Genomic DNA, 15,274 nt, shown 5'->3' with positions numbered 1-15,274 from the left:
TGTTCGCGTTACTTGCACTTTTTGCACTCAGCATATTCGCTTTCTCTCTCTTTCTTTTTTTGGACATTTCAAGCAACATGAACAGACCTTACGACATCTACGGCCGGCATAAAAACGATCAAATTCTGGAATGTGCAATATCCAATAGGATTCGTTTTCTGAAAAATCCCCAGAAAATTTTTCTATTGGACAAACTGATGACGTTTTTGGTGGGTTCCTGAACACTAATTTCTGAAATCTGTCGCTTTCACCGCCATTCGCCATTTTGAGTTTCGGTCGTTTCGGAATTATGATCAAATCAGTCGTGATCTTTTATTATTGTAATTTATGCAAATCGGTTACCCAACAGATTGGATCTAACGTGCGCAACATATATCATAAAGAAAGGAAGAAGTTACCCGGAAACAGGTAACATTTGTAATATTTACAGAGATTGTACTTATTATGATGTTTACTACACATTGAAACATTATTTTACTTACAATGCAACATTTTCCGTTTAGAAAAATTTAATACTGTAAGTATATTAATCTTTCGTCAACAACATAAAATTTTAATTTTTTTGTTAACAAAAAATGTTTTAGAAAAACAGCAATTTTTTAATTTCAGATTATAATATTATATAAGTTTTATACATAAATCTAAAAAAATTTTAGTAGAGAGAAAGATTTGTCAAAGCTTTAACAACACCTGAATAACACAATTCATTGATGACAAGACATAAATATTAGCATAGGAATATGTTAAACAATATTATGCCAATAAATTTTGCTACTAAAGCAAATCGATCTTTACCATCATACAAGTTGAATTGTATTTTATTTTTGACTTTTTACATTTAAATTTATCTGCTAGCTAGAATTTACAATCCAAGTATATATATATATATATATATATATATATCTATGATAACTTTAAAGATTTTATAGCGAATGAAAGATTGAATTATATAGTTTAGTGATAATTATTTTAAATATTAAAAACACTATTCTTAGTAAAGTGCTTTTAATCGAAATATATAATTTGTTCAAAAATATATAATTAATCACTAATTAATTTAATATTTACAGTATTAATAAATTTCTCTAAGGATCTGTTGCATTGCAATAATAAATAAAGGGTGGTCGCAAACAAACATCTCGCTTATTACTTGAGTTTCCACAAATTAACAGATAAATAGTTTTAATAAACGTAATACGAAATGTCAAATGATCCGTATAATTAATGTAACACATTTATGTTGTCCTCGTAAAGAATATGCGTTCTAATTAGCAGTATAATTTCATTGTCTCATAAAAAGCGATACTTATTGGTACTACTCATAAAGTAGTTCTCATTAAATGCATATTGATTAACTGTAAATCTTTCGTTTATAGCAGGAAAGAAATTTTTTTCTCTCAAGGCATAATATTATCTGACCGCCGCGCCGTTTCTGTCGAAACGAATTCGCAACGCTTTGCCTCTCGGCTGCTGAATTATTCATAATCAAGCGCAAGTTTTCCAGTTTGGAAATTGAATCTTGTCGTACATACATTCGACACGAATATCAAATTGTACATACATATATAAATATTGCGAGAATCAGGAAAAAGGATAAAGTCGGCCGCCATTTCCAAGCAACGTGTATTTGCAGAATGTAAATGTAGGTTACATCGAAATATCGAGCATTCTATGTACACTGCTCTGATCTACGTTCTCGAGGTTGCGACGACGATAACACATCGACGTCGACAACGCCGATTTACATTTAACTCCGCGAATCTGTCGGCAGGAATGAACGCGTTTATTCGCAATCATCTGCCGCAATACACGCACACACATCGAATAAATAGCAAGTAGCACGATATAAATAACTCTTTTTACTACGTACCGCCACGCGAAAGAGAGAGAGTCGTACACATTCACGTTAAATAATTTATCGCCTAAATAATTATCATCCCGGATCGGGATTTTTATATGCGAACGCATCTCGCAAAATTAATTAATTAATTTTAGCTTAATTTGCAACGCGCTCACGCGCGCGAATTTATTTCTTCTTTGTCAAGCGGAGATTACACATCTCCGTCGCCAATTGTCCCGGACAATTCGCGTTATTCTTAATTGCACTCGTACGTCTTCACGATCCGGCTGCATGTTTTGCACTTGACGTAGCAGCAGCTGATGTACTTGCAGTCGCATCTTTCGTAGATCTGCTCAGTCCTGGTCACGTGGCCGCGGCCGCAGCAAAGGTACTCGCATCCCTCATAGCCGGAACTGCTGCCGTTGCATTGTCTGCAAAAGAATTTTTTTCCATCTTGTAATCATGGCTAAAAAATATATATTAAATATATTAATGATAGTACTTCTTTCGGCTTTCAAAATTCATTGCCACTGCTAAAATTCAAGACTTCAGCAATGAAAGCAGTTTTGCATTGGTTCTTGCCTTTTTATAAGCTCCTTGCCGGATCTAAATGTATAACTAATCATATTAAAGAATCTTACAATGTAGGCTTACAAACATTTCTTATTTGATGTATTCTTATCGATCTAATATCTATTTATAATTGTAAATCTATAAATTTACAAATATATTTGTATATAGTCTTACAAATTAGTAAATCTACACTCTAAATTTCCTACAGTGAAATCTCACTCCAAGAAAGTGAAAATGCAACCACCCTTGAAAAAAAGTGAAAATATTTCACTTTTTGAAAAAAGAGTGATGATCTTCACTCTTTTTAGAGTGAATTTTCAAAAAAGTGAAATCTCATTCCAAACAAGTAAGATTTCACAAAAGAGTGAAGATCGTCACTTTTTTTTCAAGAAGTGAAATATTTTCACTTTTTTTCAAGGGTGGTTGCATTTTCACTCTCTTGAAGTGAGATTTCACTGCAAGAAATTTAGAGCGTACATACATGAACATTAGTAAGCATAGCACCATAGATCTGCTTCGGCCAAAAATAGAATGCTTTTTTTATTTGATTTATTTTATTCTTGTCGATCTAATGACGTCCACTTATAATTATAAACTACTATTTTCAGCGCAATGAATCAGCCGCATAATATAAAATATAAATAGTCAAGTATTAATAAAAATCAGTGTGGCGTGTATCGCAGAAAGGAAAAGGATTTGAAAAGATTTATATCATCGAAGATAAAATATTATTCAAATTAATTTTAACGTATACAATATATATACTTTCCTAACAGCAATGTAACGAACTATTTTATTATCGATACTATCATTTTATCTGATCACGATTATACCGGATATTACAAACGGATTAGGTTTCATGTTTGCCATAATTAGACAGCGATATCTTTCTCGTTTCTTTCGGGGAAGAAACTCGTGTAATTAGTGTACTCGTAAGAGTGTTATTCATCTTCACGGCCCGTAACGGTGGACTGTATTATCTCAATGGCCTCGTCGAAACTTCTCCTCCGGTTACTTCGTTAAAGCTCCTCGGACTCCATTATTAATCGATTTGCATGACGCCCACCTCTGATGCCGTAAAGGTACTAAAGATGCCCGCTTTTGCGGGCGATCGAGACTACCGTGTAGATTACGCGGTGTCAAGAAAAAGAAAAGGATCTTTCCGAGAAGCGTTATGTCGTGACACGGAACACTGGTCGAACACGGTGTGATAAACATTCGCAACGCCCATTTTGTATAATTATACGCGGGCTTATAATTACTGGGTTGGAAGCTGTAAACCGGCGAGACGAGTCGGTGGCGGTCCAAAGAACCTGACGCCATATATCAGCGTTCGGCGAATGAAATATCGGCGTGTCCGAAACAAACGTCGGATTAGAGCCCACGGTAATCGTCTCTCACGAAATTATCGGATCCTGTTCGCGCGTCGTCAGGGAGAGAACAAGAAAAGCACGTCGCGCGTCGCTGATAAATCTCGTCGCGGAATTGATAGCTACGCGCGAAATCGCGTTCGCGGCGAAAGAAACTAATATCCGGGCTAGATAGGCCGAGATATATTAATTGATCGAAGGAATAGAGAGTTGGTTTGTTCACTAATGAACCAATGAGATCGTCAATTACTCGTGAAACTACGAAAAATCGTCCACATTCATACGACGAAGGATACGTTCTCGATTTTTATAATATCTTAAAACTATTTTGCGTTAGCTAGCTGAATCTACACAGTAAAAAATCGTGCGTCCTAGAATTTTTCTTGTGTTACCACATTTTGATTATTACTTGAATGTAAAATCAATATACAACTGATATGTTATTATTTTTGTAATATTTTGACGTGTTAAATCCATGTCACCTTTCTAACTTAACAATTGCGTATGTCAATTAAAAATGGAATATTATTTTGAGTGTTTTTAACACAATTGTTTCAATTAATTTATATATCTCAAAGTCAATTTAATATCTAAGAATTTTTTCATTCACATTATACGAATAAAAATGTTTTATTAACATTTTCTTACGAGTTACTGCAACTACTCTTCTATGTACTCTACTTATTTTATACGTTAGTTTTAAATCACCCTTAAAGTCAAAATAACAAATATAAATGTAAAGTATTGTGTCAATTATTTAACATTATTAGTTCGTTAATAAATAACACAAGACGAATGAGTTACTTTAACTTAAAATTTAGAGTGGATCTCCTGGGACACGTAAAAAATGTTAAAATTAACATTTTCTTTTTTACTGTATATGATCAAATTTTTAATGAGATTAAATCACAGTGAGACCAATATTTCCACAGAAAGAACAGTTTTGCTGAAGTATTTAAAATTGTTTTCAATTAGAAATATTTCTGTTTATTTAAAAATATTTTAATCTTTTTTTTTTTTAGAAAATTCTAGATCTCGTTATTTTAAATTTAATTAAAAGTAACATTTTTCGCATCACCACTACGTATTTTATCATTCGCATTTTTACAGCGTAAATTACAATCGGATTTAACGGCTAAATGTAACATTAAATCTACAACAAAAGAATATGGGTCATTGTAGTTGGCACGCAAGGATGTTGTTTTATTTATATCTTACATCCAATACGTAATCTGTGCGAGCATCCTGTTTCGCGCCGTTTCTTGCAACGCGAAATACGAACAATGAGACGCGATTTATAGACCGAGATAAAAGATTCACCGGAACTGCCATGTGCGTCCATTACTTCCCGCATCTCATGATCCTAGTCATCTCCGGAATGCCGTGGGTGATCTTAACTCACGCAGAGCGAAGCGTGGATAATTGGAAGGCGATGGAGAGCCGTCTCCTTTCTGCCGCCGGAAAATCCGTGACGAATGCAATCACAGTGTTACAAATGCCGTCCTTCTTTCCGAAGTGGATACGGTTCGCGTCTTTCTTTGGTTCGCTCACGATAAATGAATTAATATATTGTATATCCTGTTAATATATTGTATAGTGTGACTTAAACGAGCAGGATTCAATATACAATGATTTCATTTCGAAATAATTCATGTTCTACAAATAACAGATATTACACGGAAAGAACAGCCCTTTCGCTAAATATTTAGCTAAATACAGACTTGAAAATAATTTTGTTATGTAGAATGTTTAAGGTGGTTACTAGAATGTTAAAATTTTTTGCACACATTGTTTATCATGCTTGTAAGCATCTTACATAATTATTTTTGATAGTCCAATAAAATTATTTTCAGATCATAAGCTAAAGTTTTAGATATGTACTTCACTTTCTAAAACTTTAAAGTAAATCTTACTCTAAAAAGTAAAATCTTATTAAAAATTGAAAATTGAGCTACTCTTTTTCAAGACTGACTCAATTTTCAATCTTTACAGTAAGATTCCACTTCAAAGAATTTACAGAATCAATACTAGAAATTTAAATGCCTATTACGGTCGAAGAGCTGGATCTTCGTTGCTTTAAAATAATTCAATCTTGAATTACTAATATATACTATATATGTACTTGCATATATACCATATTGTAGTCTTTTTCAAACTGCGCGCCGAATTGTTTTTCCGGACTAAATAAACGCAATTAAAACTACTCTAGTAATCGCGAATTAAATTGACAAGCAATTTAATAATTTGATGCTACTATCAAGCATCATATATTATAAAGATGTTATATTAAAACTGTTAATAAATTTATTGCGAAAAATATTACCTCGGCCGGGACTTGAACTCTGATCTCTTGCATACCGTGCGAGCGTCCTAAGCCTTTGGTAGACCATCGAGGCAGTTTGAAAAAGACTACAATATAGTAAATACTATATACAATATAGTAAATACTATATTGTAGTCTTTTTCAAACTGCCTCGATGGTCTACCAAAGGCTTAGGACGCTCGCACGGTATGCAAGAGATCAGAGTTCAAGTCCCGGCCGAGGTAATATTTTTCGCAATAAATTTATTAACAGTTTTAATATAACATCTTTATAATATATGATGCTTGATAGTAGCATCAAATTATTAAATTGCTTGTCAATTTAATTCGCGATTACTAGAGTAGTTTTATTTGCGTTTATTTAGTCCGGAAAAACAATTCGGCGCGCAGTTTGAAAAAGACTACAATATGGTATATATGCAAGTACATATATAGTATATATTAGTAATTCAAGATTGAATTATTTTAAAGCAACGAAGATCCAGCTTCGACCGTAATAGGCAATTTAAATTTCTAGTAATAGAAAATTTAAATTTCTAGTATTGATTGTGTTTCTCACATATGCGGTCTAAAAATAAAAATATAATTTACAGAATGACAATTTGATATCCAATTTGAATTCATAAAAAATCTCGCGACACAATAACTCCTCGGGAGGTCGTAAAGCATTTTTGCCGAAAAGAGCTCTTCGAACGGTAGCGCTAACTCGCGAAACGGCATATAGCAAAAATTAACGTTAACACTCTCAGACGGTAGTGGCGGCGGAAAAAGAACAGCAATAAGACCGTGAATGGGTCCTGTCGTAACGGTATTCGCGCGGCGAACAAGTCTGTCGAACAAGGCATCGTAAAACATGCGTGTTCATTCGGTTTCGAGAACAGGTTCGAGACGACCGAGCGTCGTCTGGATGGCGAGACGCACCCTATCTCCGAGAGACCTATCTTCTCCTCTCTCGTTCTCGCCTCACACACGTAATTACTGGCACGCTCGCATAAATAAGCCTGGCTATCTGCCACGACGTGATTAACCGAGCTCGAAAGAATCGGAAAGAAATTCGTCGCGTGTGGCTAGGCATTACGTCCCCTAGAAACGAAAAGAGAGGAACAGGATAAGGAAATTTTATTAGCACCCAATGCAGCCCGACGCCTCCGGCTGATACTGTGGTCGGTATTCGTAGTCGATTCTTATATTTAAGACCATCTTAAGTATAGGCTTAAAATATCATAAACCAATCACAGGACCATGCTAGCATCTTAAGACATTGTTTAAGATGGTCTTGAAATAAAAATGGATCAGCAAAAATATATTACATTATAATAAATATTTGTGTGAATAATAACTTATCGTTTACTTACATAATATGTAAGTAAACGATAAGTTACTTACATTTACTAAATAAAAATATGGTTCTTGTATCAAATAAATATATTCGATTATACATCTAGTACTATTTGAACAAATATTTATTAAAATTTAATACATGTTTTCTCATTGTATATATGAATACTGGTTTATGAGAAAAATATCCATGTTTTACGGGAACGTAGCTTCTTTTCTCTACGTTGTTTTTCTTTTGAGCAGCGGTCAAATTAATCAGAATTGAATTAAATAAAGATAGTTAGGTGGCTTAAAAATAACAAATGTAAACAATAAAGAGCATACAGCCACAACGCTTGATGTAATTTGCTTAAAACGTGTATTTAATGTAAAATAAGTAAACGTTTCGGTCAATATTTGACCATCTTCAGTACATTAAGAATATAAAGTTACACATAGATAAACAATTTTTATCTGACAAAACAAATTAAAAATTTTTTCTCTTGATACCAAAAATCGCGCGTTCGCAAATTTAATGAAAATTACAATATACAATAATACGAATTCGAACAAGTAGATTTCCAACGCAGAAATTGTGAAGTTGCAGAGAATTCAGAGTCAGGATGTTATAAATAAAAATATATTCTCGTCAAATACGTGATTACCAGATGCTATCCAAGTATTATTGAAAAACCAAAAAAAAGAAAAAACCGAAAAAACCAGAATTGGAAAAGATTATGAATGAATTAAGAATTTATATTGTGTAATTATTATTGTATAAAAATGTTTTTTAATCATAACAATTTTTTGTAGACAAATAAATATTATATAATAAATGATTCATATTTTACGTTCATGGAAAACACATGAGAAGCGTTAATATACAAAAAAAAAACAGGTTTGCATTGCTGAAGTAAAATTGACTGTCGTAACTATTTGAGCTAGTTTTTCGTAGATCGTTAGCGATTATGGAGGATTGCTATAACAACTTTTGCAAAAAGTGCAAGCTGTAAAATAATATATAGGAAAGATCTTCACCGATACTGCCTTGAAATAACGATCGACGGAATATTTCGATTACGACTGAGATGAGTATAAGCGGACTTAAAGGGAAGTTGCAATCAGCGATGACCTGAGTGCCTCATAAAAGCTGAGCTTATGACGGTGCTAATGGTTTTTCGTACTTTTACATGCCTACCTATAACCAGACTAGGACAGTGCGTGCGATAAAGTCGCACGAGCTCACTATTAACAGACGTATTTACGCGAAATAAAATTACGCGCTAATTCTGTAAGAAAAATCATAAAAGGGGATATACATCGATCCTTGATATTTAGCTTTTAGCGATTCAGCCGAAATCAATTCACGGAAAGAACGATTTTGCTGCAAAATCTAAAATTTTACGAAATACAGAATTGAAAATAATTTTGCTGAACCATCAAAATAATTTTGTTTAAAACTCAAACTGGTTGCTAGAATAGGTTGCAAAATATTTGGAATATTGCTCATTATTTTTTAATTTCCAGTAATTTTTTATAGTTCATCAAAATTATTTTCAGATCTGCATTCAGCAAAATTTCCTGTATAGCACAGATCATTCTAGTAATATTGCAGTAACATTGCAAATATTGCATCAATGTTACTGCAAGCTTTTGTGCTGTATGAGTTTAGAACTTTCAGCAAAATCAGTGAAAGACAATTTTCAAGGACTGAGACTAGATTTATTTGTTTCTACTGCTTCCAGTAGATAAATCGCGAGAACATAAATAATTTGCGTATTACAAGAAAAGTTAACGACCTATCACGAGGATGTATGGACTACTGCGTTCGAAAGAAGAAGAAGGTTCTTTAGCCCGCGGCTACCGAAAAAAGTAGTCGGCTGATCCTTACATCCTGTCTCTCCCTTTACGTCCCTTCATATGAAGCCACCATTCTACTTTTCTTCCTGCCAAGTTGTCCTCATTTTTTTTCTTGTTAAGGAATGAGAGGAACCAAGAGGGCCATCTTCGCGTTATTAAGTGACAGCTAAACTTCTACTTTCCTTTTTATTTATTCGTTAGCTCAAAAGACTATTTGGGTCTAGATACACGGAGAAAATTTTATATTAAGTTTTAATACAATATTATATATTTTAAATTACACTTTACTATGTCTTGTATTTTTGATGGACTCTCACAACATGAATCCGACTTAACTTTTGCTATGGTAATACTAATTTTTATCACATAAATAAAGTAATTATTTTGTTAAGCCATATTCTAACATGAAAATAGTTAATTTTTACTATGATACGTAAACAAAATTTGCTAGATATATTTGATTTTGTAATCAAAAATTTTTACTATGAAAAAGTGTAAAAATTACGTTATATTATTGTTTTTAAAAAAAATAACTATAGCATTTAAACTTATAATTTACATGAAGACCGCAGCTACTATCACATTATAACAATTTTAAATATAAAATTTTCTCGGTGTATTTGAAGGAAAAACGATTCCTGTTTTCTTACAAGAAAGAACATTGCACATTTGTTACCCATACATACGGTTTTTTTAACGATGCAGTTAACGCGATAATCGACATCGTTCGTAGTGAAACTCGTCACGTTCTTCGCTCGTTGCTCCTTCGTTAATGAACGGCAGTCGCATGAAGAAAGCGCTTTTCACGCAATATGTTGATAAATCCTTCTTCGTGCACTACCAGTCACGTTAAAATGCAATTCGAGCCACCTTATTCGCTCGATATCGCGACCGTATCAAAACTAAAATTTATATTATGTACTTATACATCGCACGAGCTCGTAAACTAAGAGTTTTTAACAAGTAAACGTTAAACCGATTTACGAGCACCAACGAGTTTCATCCTGAAAACATATTCGTTTTAAAGAGAGTAACGTTCCTATTATTTTTTGTATTTTCTATATGGAAAGAACGGTATTTAAAAATTTAGCTAGATACAGATCTAAAAATAACTTTGTTGGATTATCAAAATAATTATGTAGGACGCTCAAGATGATTGCTAGAATGTCAAAACTTTTGCATTTCATAGTTGAGTTTTCTACAATATTATTTTGATCTAACAAAATTATTTTCAGATCTGTATTTACCTAAATTTTTAGATACTTCAGCAAAGTTCTTTTTTCGTGTACTTTAATAAAGTTGAATATATTTAAAAAGAATTTGTATTTCCTGAATGTAAGATTTACGATTATACCTTATAGTCATAAGTCTTGGAAATATTGTGTATTTCATACATTTTTTTATTTAAACCTCCATAGAGATATCTAAAGGTCGATATTCGTAGGCTGTTCTTATTTTAAAACCGTCTTAAATAATATCTTAAGATGCCATTTGCTCTGTGATTGGCTTATGACATTTTAAGACTATCTTAAGACGATCTTAAATATAAGAACCGATTATGAATACCAGCCTAAGACTTCCGATATTCTCTTTATCTCTTATAATTATCTCTTATAATTATCTCTTATAATTATCTTTATAAAAGCGGAAGAGACCGGATACTAAATAGTAAAATATGAGTTTTACGCATCGCATGGAAGATGAACGTATCTGACCTGCCTATCGTGCCGAGGCTGCCTCTCTTCTTATCGGGTAAGCAGTAATCGGGACTCTTGGTGGTATAGAGCAGATTATCGTGGTGATACAAAGGCGGCAATCTGCCGCCAGATCTCAGCCTGACCTCTGCCGCGGTGGCGTATCTGCGTAGCAAACGGCTTCCGGCGGCGGATGGTCCCGATGCACCTAGACCGCGCCAGCAGGTACGCACACTGCAGGAACCCGACACCCCGTGGCACTTACACTCCAAAGTCAAGGACTGCTCGACCGCCTATCGGACGAAGCGTTAATCGCGATTATATCGCATTCTTTCCGAAAATCAAGAATACCAAGAATCCTTGGCTGATTTCATTCATCTACTTACAATTAGACAAAATCTCGATTTGAAGTATGTCTCTCAGTTTATTGATAGAGCTTCATAATGAAAAATGATTTCATCAAGATAGATACTCAATAGAATCCTTTACTGGTTTTATTTTTTTATGTAGGCAAAATCTTGATTCAAAGTATCCCTGGTAGAAATTTGTGCAGTTTGACTGAGCACCCAGTTAGTTATTATCTAGTACTACTGATTTCTCTTTATAGTACAAAAATACTACGTAGCAACTGGGCAAAATTAGTTAAAGCAGTTTTACTAGGCAATATCTGGGTCAATTCTGTACAAGAGATTTTGTATCAATACTAAAAATGTAATTGTCCAGTTTTCTACCAGTTATAGTTACGCAGTGCTCATGTCATGTGTATACGCATATATTATTGCGATACGTGTATAACTGAACATATTTTTATGTTTATGTAAAATTGTTAATAATTAAATATGTGTGAAAGTCGTGAACGCGTACGGAAATGTAGAGCAAAGAAAAAAAACTAGAAGAACTAGTTTTTAAATCATTTACAGCATGTATGACTATCACAAAGATTGCAAAAAATGAAGTTAGAAGCAGTAAATATCAAAGATCAAAAATGACGAATGAGTCCCAGAAATGAAATATATGTGAGTAGCGAAGAATTTTAGTATAGATACTTTGCTTATTTTACTTACGTTAATATAATATTAATTTTGTATAGAATAATTCAGATTATGTGAATGACCTAAATGAAGAGCCTATTCTAGTATTATTGTTCTCTTACTACTTAGTAAGTATTCAGATTTTGAACTTCTTTATTGTGCAGTAACTGCGAGAAAAGCGTTACATTGTGATTGGTATTCTGAACAGTTGTTGTTCAGTTACTAGGTAAAAGTCAGTACAACTTCCCAATAACCAATCGTATACTGCATAAAATTTCTACCAGGGATTTTTCTTATCACATTTTTTGATACATCTTTAATATACTCTATGGAATTTCAGAAATAATGAAAAATAATCACAAAAATAATTAAATAATGTAGACCACCTGTACGTCTAATGCTCTTCTTACTTACCCTGGTAGAAATTTCATGCATTTTTTGAGCAGTTACTAAATAGTTACACCAACTTTTGTCTAGTAACTGAGAAGGAAAACTACTTAGGATTCCAATCAGGATGTAACGCTTTGTTTGCAGTTACTGCATACAAAAGTTGCATAAAATCTGAATCCATTTACTGCATAGAAACACAACAAATAATGGATATTAAATTGATTAATAAGCAAGCCAACTGCTCGTGAAATGGACAGAATAAAACTCTATCAAGTTCTTGTCCATTTCCTACTCAGTATTGGCACAATTAATGAGAATACAGTAATATTAGATAGTAACTGAATAGGTGTCTAGGAAAACTGCATACATTTCTATCAGAGTTATCAACAGTTGCGGTATCGTAAACACTCACCCTCCGACCCGCTCTATTGTTGTGCATATTGACCGCGTGCATAAACTTGGCGGTCCCTCCGGTACCAGGCGGCGTTGCACCCTGAAGAAACCGCTTGGCCATCCTCGAAGCGGATCTCACGTCGTCCCCGCAGCCGCCCCACTTGAACGAGTTCCTTACGGACAGCGTGTCGAAAGAGACGGACATGGTGGTGAAGGATGAGGGCGAGATAAGCGCGGATGGCGAGGGTGGCTCTCTTCGCGGTGGAGTCGCGCAAGAACAAGCCGCCAAGCTCCCCAAAGCGCATCCTCGCGCGAGCCTCCAAACCGCAGCGGCGGCCGACATCGCATAGACGAAGGCTTGTTCTCGCGTTCCTACGATCAATTTGCTCATTGGAATGTGAAAAATTGAATCTTTCAACACTAGCTCAATTGTCTTCTTGCGCTTCTTTGTCATTATTTAGAATTAGATTCCACTCTAAAGATTTTAAAGAGTACGTATGCAAATTTTTTGCTAAAATATTTTAAAATTTAGCTAGATACAAATCTAAAAATAATTTTGTTGGTTTATCAAAATAATTACATATGAAGCTTAAGCGTGATGCATTCTTTTTTATAACAAATTATTTTTAGATTTGTATCTGGCTAAGTTTTCGATTTTGTCAGCAAAACCATTCTTTCGTATAAGCATAATATCTTCAAATTTATTCCAATTTAATTTAACAATTATGCACGGATTATGTTTAATGTATTATAACGATGTCAAATCAGATTTTGTCGTAACGTTCTTGAATTAAAGACCATGCAATTCTTTCTTCCTTCGTCAATCAAGATGATTGAGGAAAAGCTGATTATTGTATTCTCGAGAGCGGAAAATACAACGGCGAACGGTTACGTTCGTGATCGTATAATGTATCTCTCATTGGCGCTTCTCAGTTTTCTCATTAACGGAGGATATCTCGATCTCTCGAGTGAACTTTTATTTACAATATAATCATCGTGAAACGCGAGCGATTAATCCAACGGAGGCCCGGTCGCGAAGAGGAAGGATGAAGACCGTGGGGAGCTACGGTTTGTTAATGATCGCTAATTGAGACGCGCCCGCCAGGTCTTCCTATTTACGTCAGAATTCCTCAAAGGATATTCGATACGTTTTCCATCAGAAACCTTCATCTACTTCGCGTCCCTCCGTTGTGCAAAAATCAGCGATTATAAATCTATTATGAGCAAAGTCGATAGGCAACGTATTTTCTTATTTAAATACTTAATTTTTAATCAGTGCTAATTCTAAAATTGCAAGACGAGAGAAATCTAATATCTTGTTTTTTTTTCTTGTTAACTTCCTTAATTCGTACTGTAATCTTTGATATCTTTCGAAACAAGGAATCAATTTTTGCAATTATCATACTTGAATCTCTCTCGTAGAATTTATACGGACGTTTTATGTCATTTTCAATTTTGTCAAGAACGTTGACTCCCATAATGATCACCGGTGCTATTAAATTTACTTTTAATGCTTGTAAAAAATAACATAAAATTTCTTTAGAAAAATTTATTACTCTAAGTATATTAAATTGGTTAGTGTTTAATTACTTATTCTGAGTATTAAATGCACTAAAAAAGTATTTTTAATACTTAAAATAAATAATTAATTACCAGCCTATTTTTAGTACCTACAATAAATAAGTTATTTAAATTTCTCTAAGGATTTTAACCTGATCTACCAGAATTCTTATTTTTACCAGAATAATTATATTAATCAGAATTCTAGTTATCTCAACTAGAATTATAATAGACATAACCAGAAAATTCTGATTCGTCCATTTTCCACCAGAATTACTGTTTAATCCAACCAGATCATTTTTCTCAGTGTATAAAAGCTGGGCAGATAACATGTTGACAGACCTGTAAGTAATTCAGGTGTGTAGTCAGGCGCGCGCTCGATGCTGCTACAGTTCCATCTGCGATGTCTGAAGGCCTGCTGGCATACCGTTGACGTATCTTTAGCGGCTTGTACCAAGGCAGGCATCACATCCGGCGCAGCCCTGCATGCCCTCGCCTGTTTCCTCTCCAACAGACCCGCGCTCTTCGCACTGGTGCACGCCTCTCTGGTCCACGTATGCGTGTCGCTTGTGCGACCGAGGCCGCTAAACACAATGTTCTTCGTTTAAATATGCAATTTTATCACCGCAGAAAGAACCGTGTTTATATTGACTACCAAAAGCTTTAGGAAAGCTATTAAGGAAAAATTAAATCTAAACGCATCTGATGTATCATGCCCATATTGGACCAGAGATTAAAATTGGATTGGAATTTAATCAATAAGAAGAAAGAAAATCTATATCAAGTTTAACTGATTTATCAAATTCAAATCCAATCTCAATTTTAATCTTTATGGACTTTATTAGAAAATTTAGGATTGAAAAGCTAAAACTATATACAGGGTGTTTGATAATTAATGAAAAATCTTTTGCATAGGGGCAAAAT

At 34.0% G+C, this 15,274-nt stretch overlaps 1 protein-coding gene across 2 annotated transcripts in view; it reads right to left on the bottom strand.

The window, feature by feature from the left end:
* Positions 1–1,259: 1,259 nt before the first annotated feature.
* LOC108762163 (protein Wnt-11b-1) overlaps positions 1,260–15,274 on the bottom strand; it is a 23,785-nt gene continuing 9,770 nt past the window's right edge. For both annotated transcript variants that reach the window (XM_018509025.1, XM_018509026.1), the window contains exons 2-5: positions 14,693–14,934; positions 12,810–13,162; positions 10,998–11,269; positions 1,260–2,271 (exon numbers count right to left, since the gene is read on the bottom strand). In XM_018509025.1, coding sequence (XP_018364527.1) covers positions 2,097–2,271; positions 10,998–11,269; positions 12,810–13,162; positions 14,693–14,934 — 1,042 coding nt within the window. In that variant the 3' untranslated portion in view covers positions 1,260–2,096. The remainder of the gene's footprint in view (positions 2,272–10,997; positions 11,270–12,809; positions 13,163–14,692; positions 14,935–15,274) is intronic.

Source organism: Trachymyrmex cornetzi, unplaced genomic scaffold (assembly GCF_001594075.2).
Source record: "Trachymyrmex cornetzi isolate Tcor2-1 unplaced genomic scaffold, Tcor1.1 scaffold279, whole genome shotgun sequence".
Lineage (NCBI taxonomy): Eukaryota > Metazoa > Arthropoda > Insecta > Hymenoptera > Formicidae > Trachymyrmex > Trachymyrmex cornetzi.
Note: the sequence above shows the minus strand (reverse complement) of the source record. Positions and strands in the feature narration are given on the sequence as shown.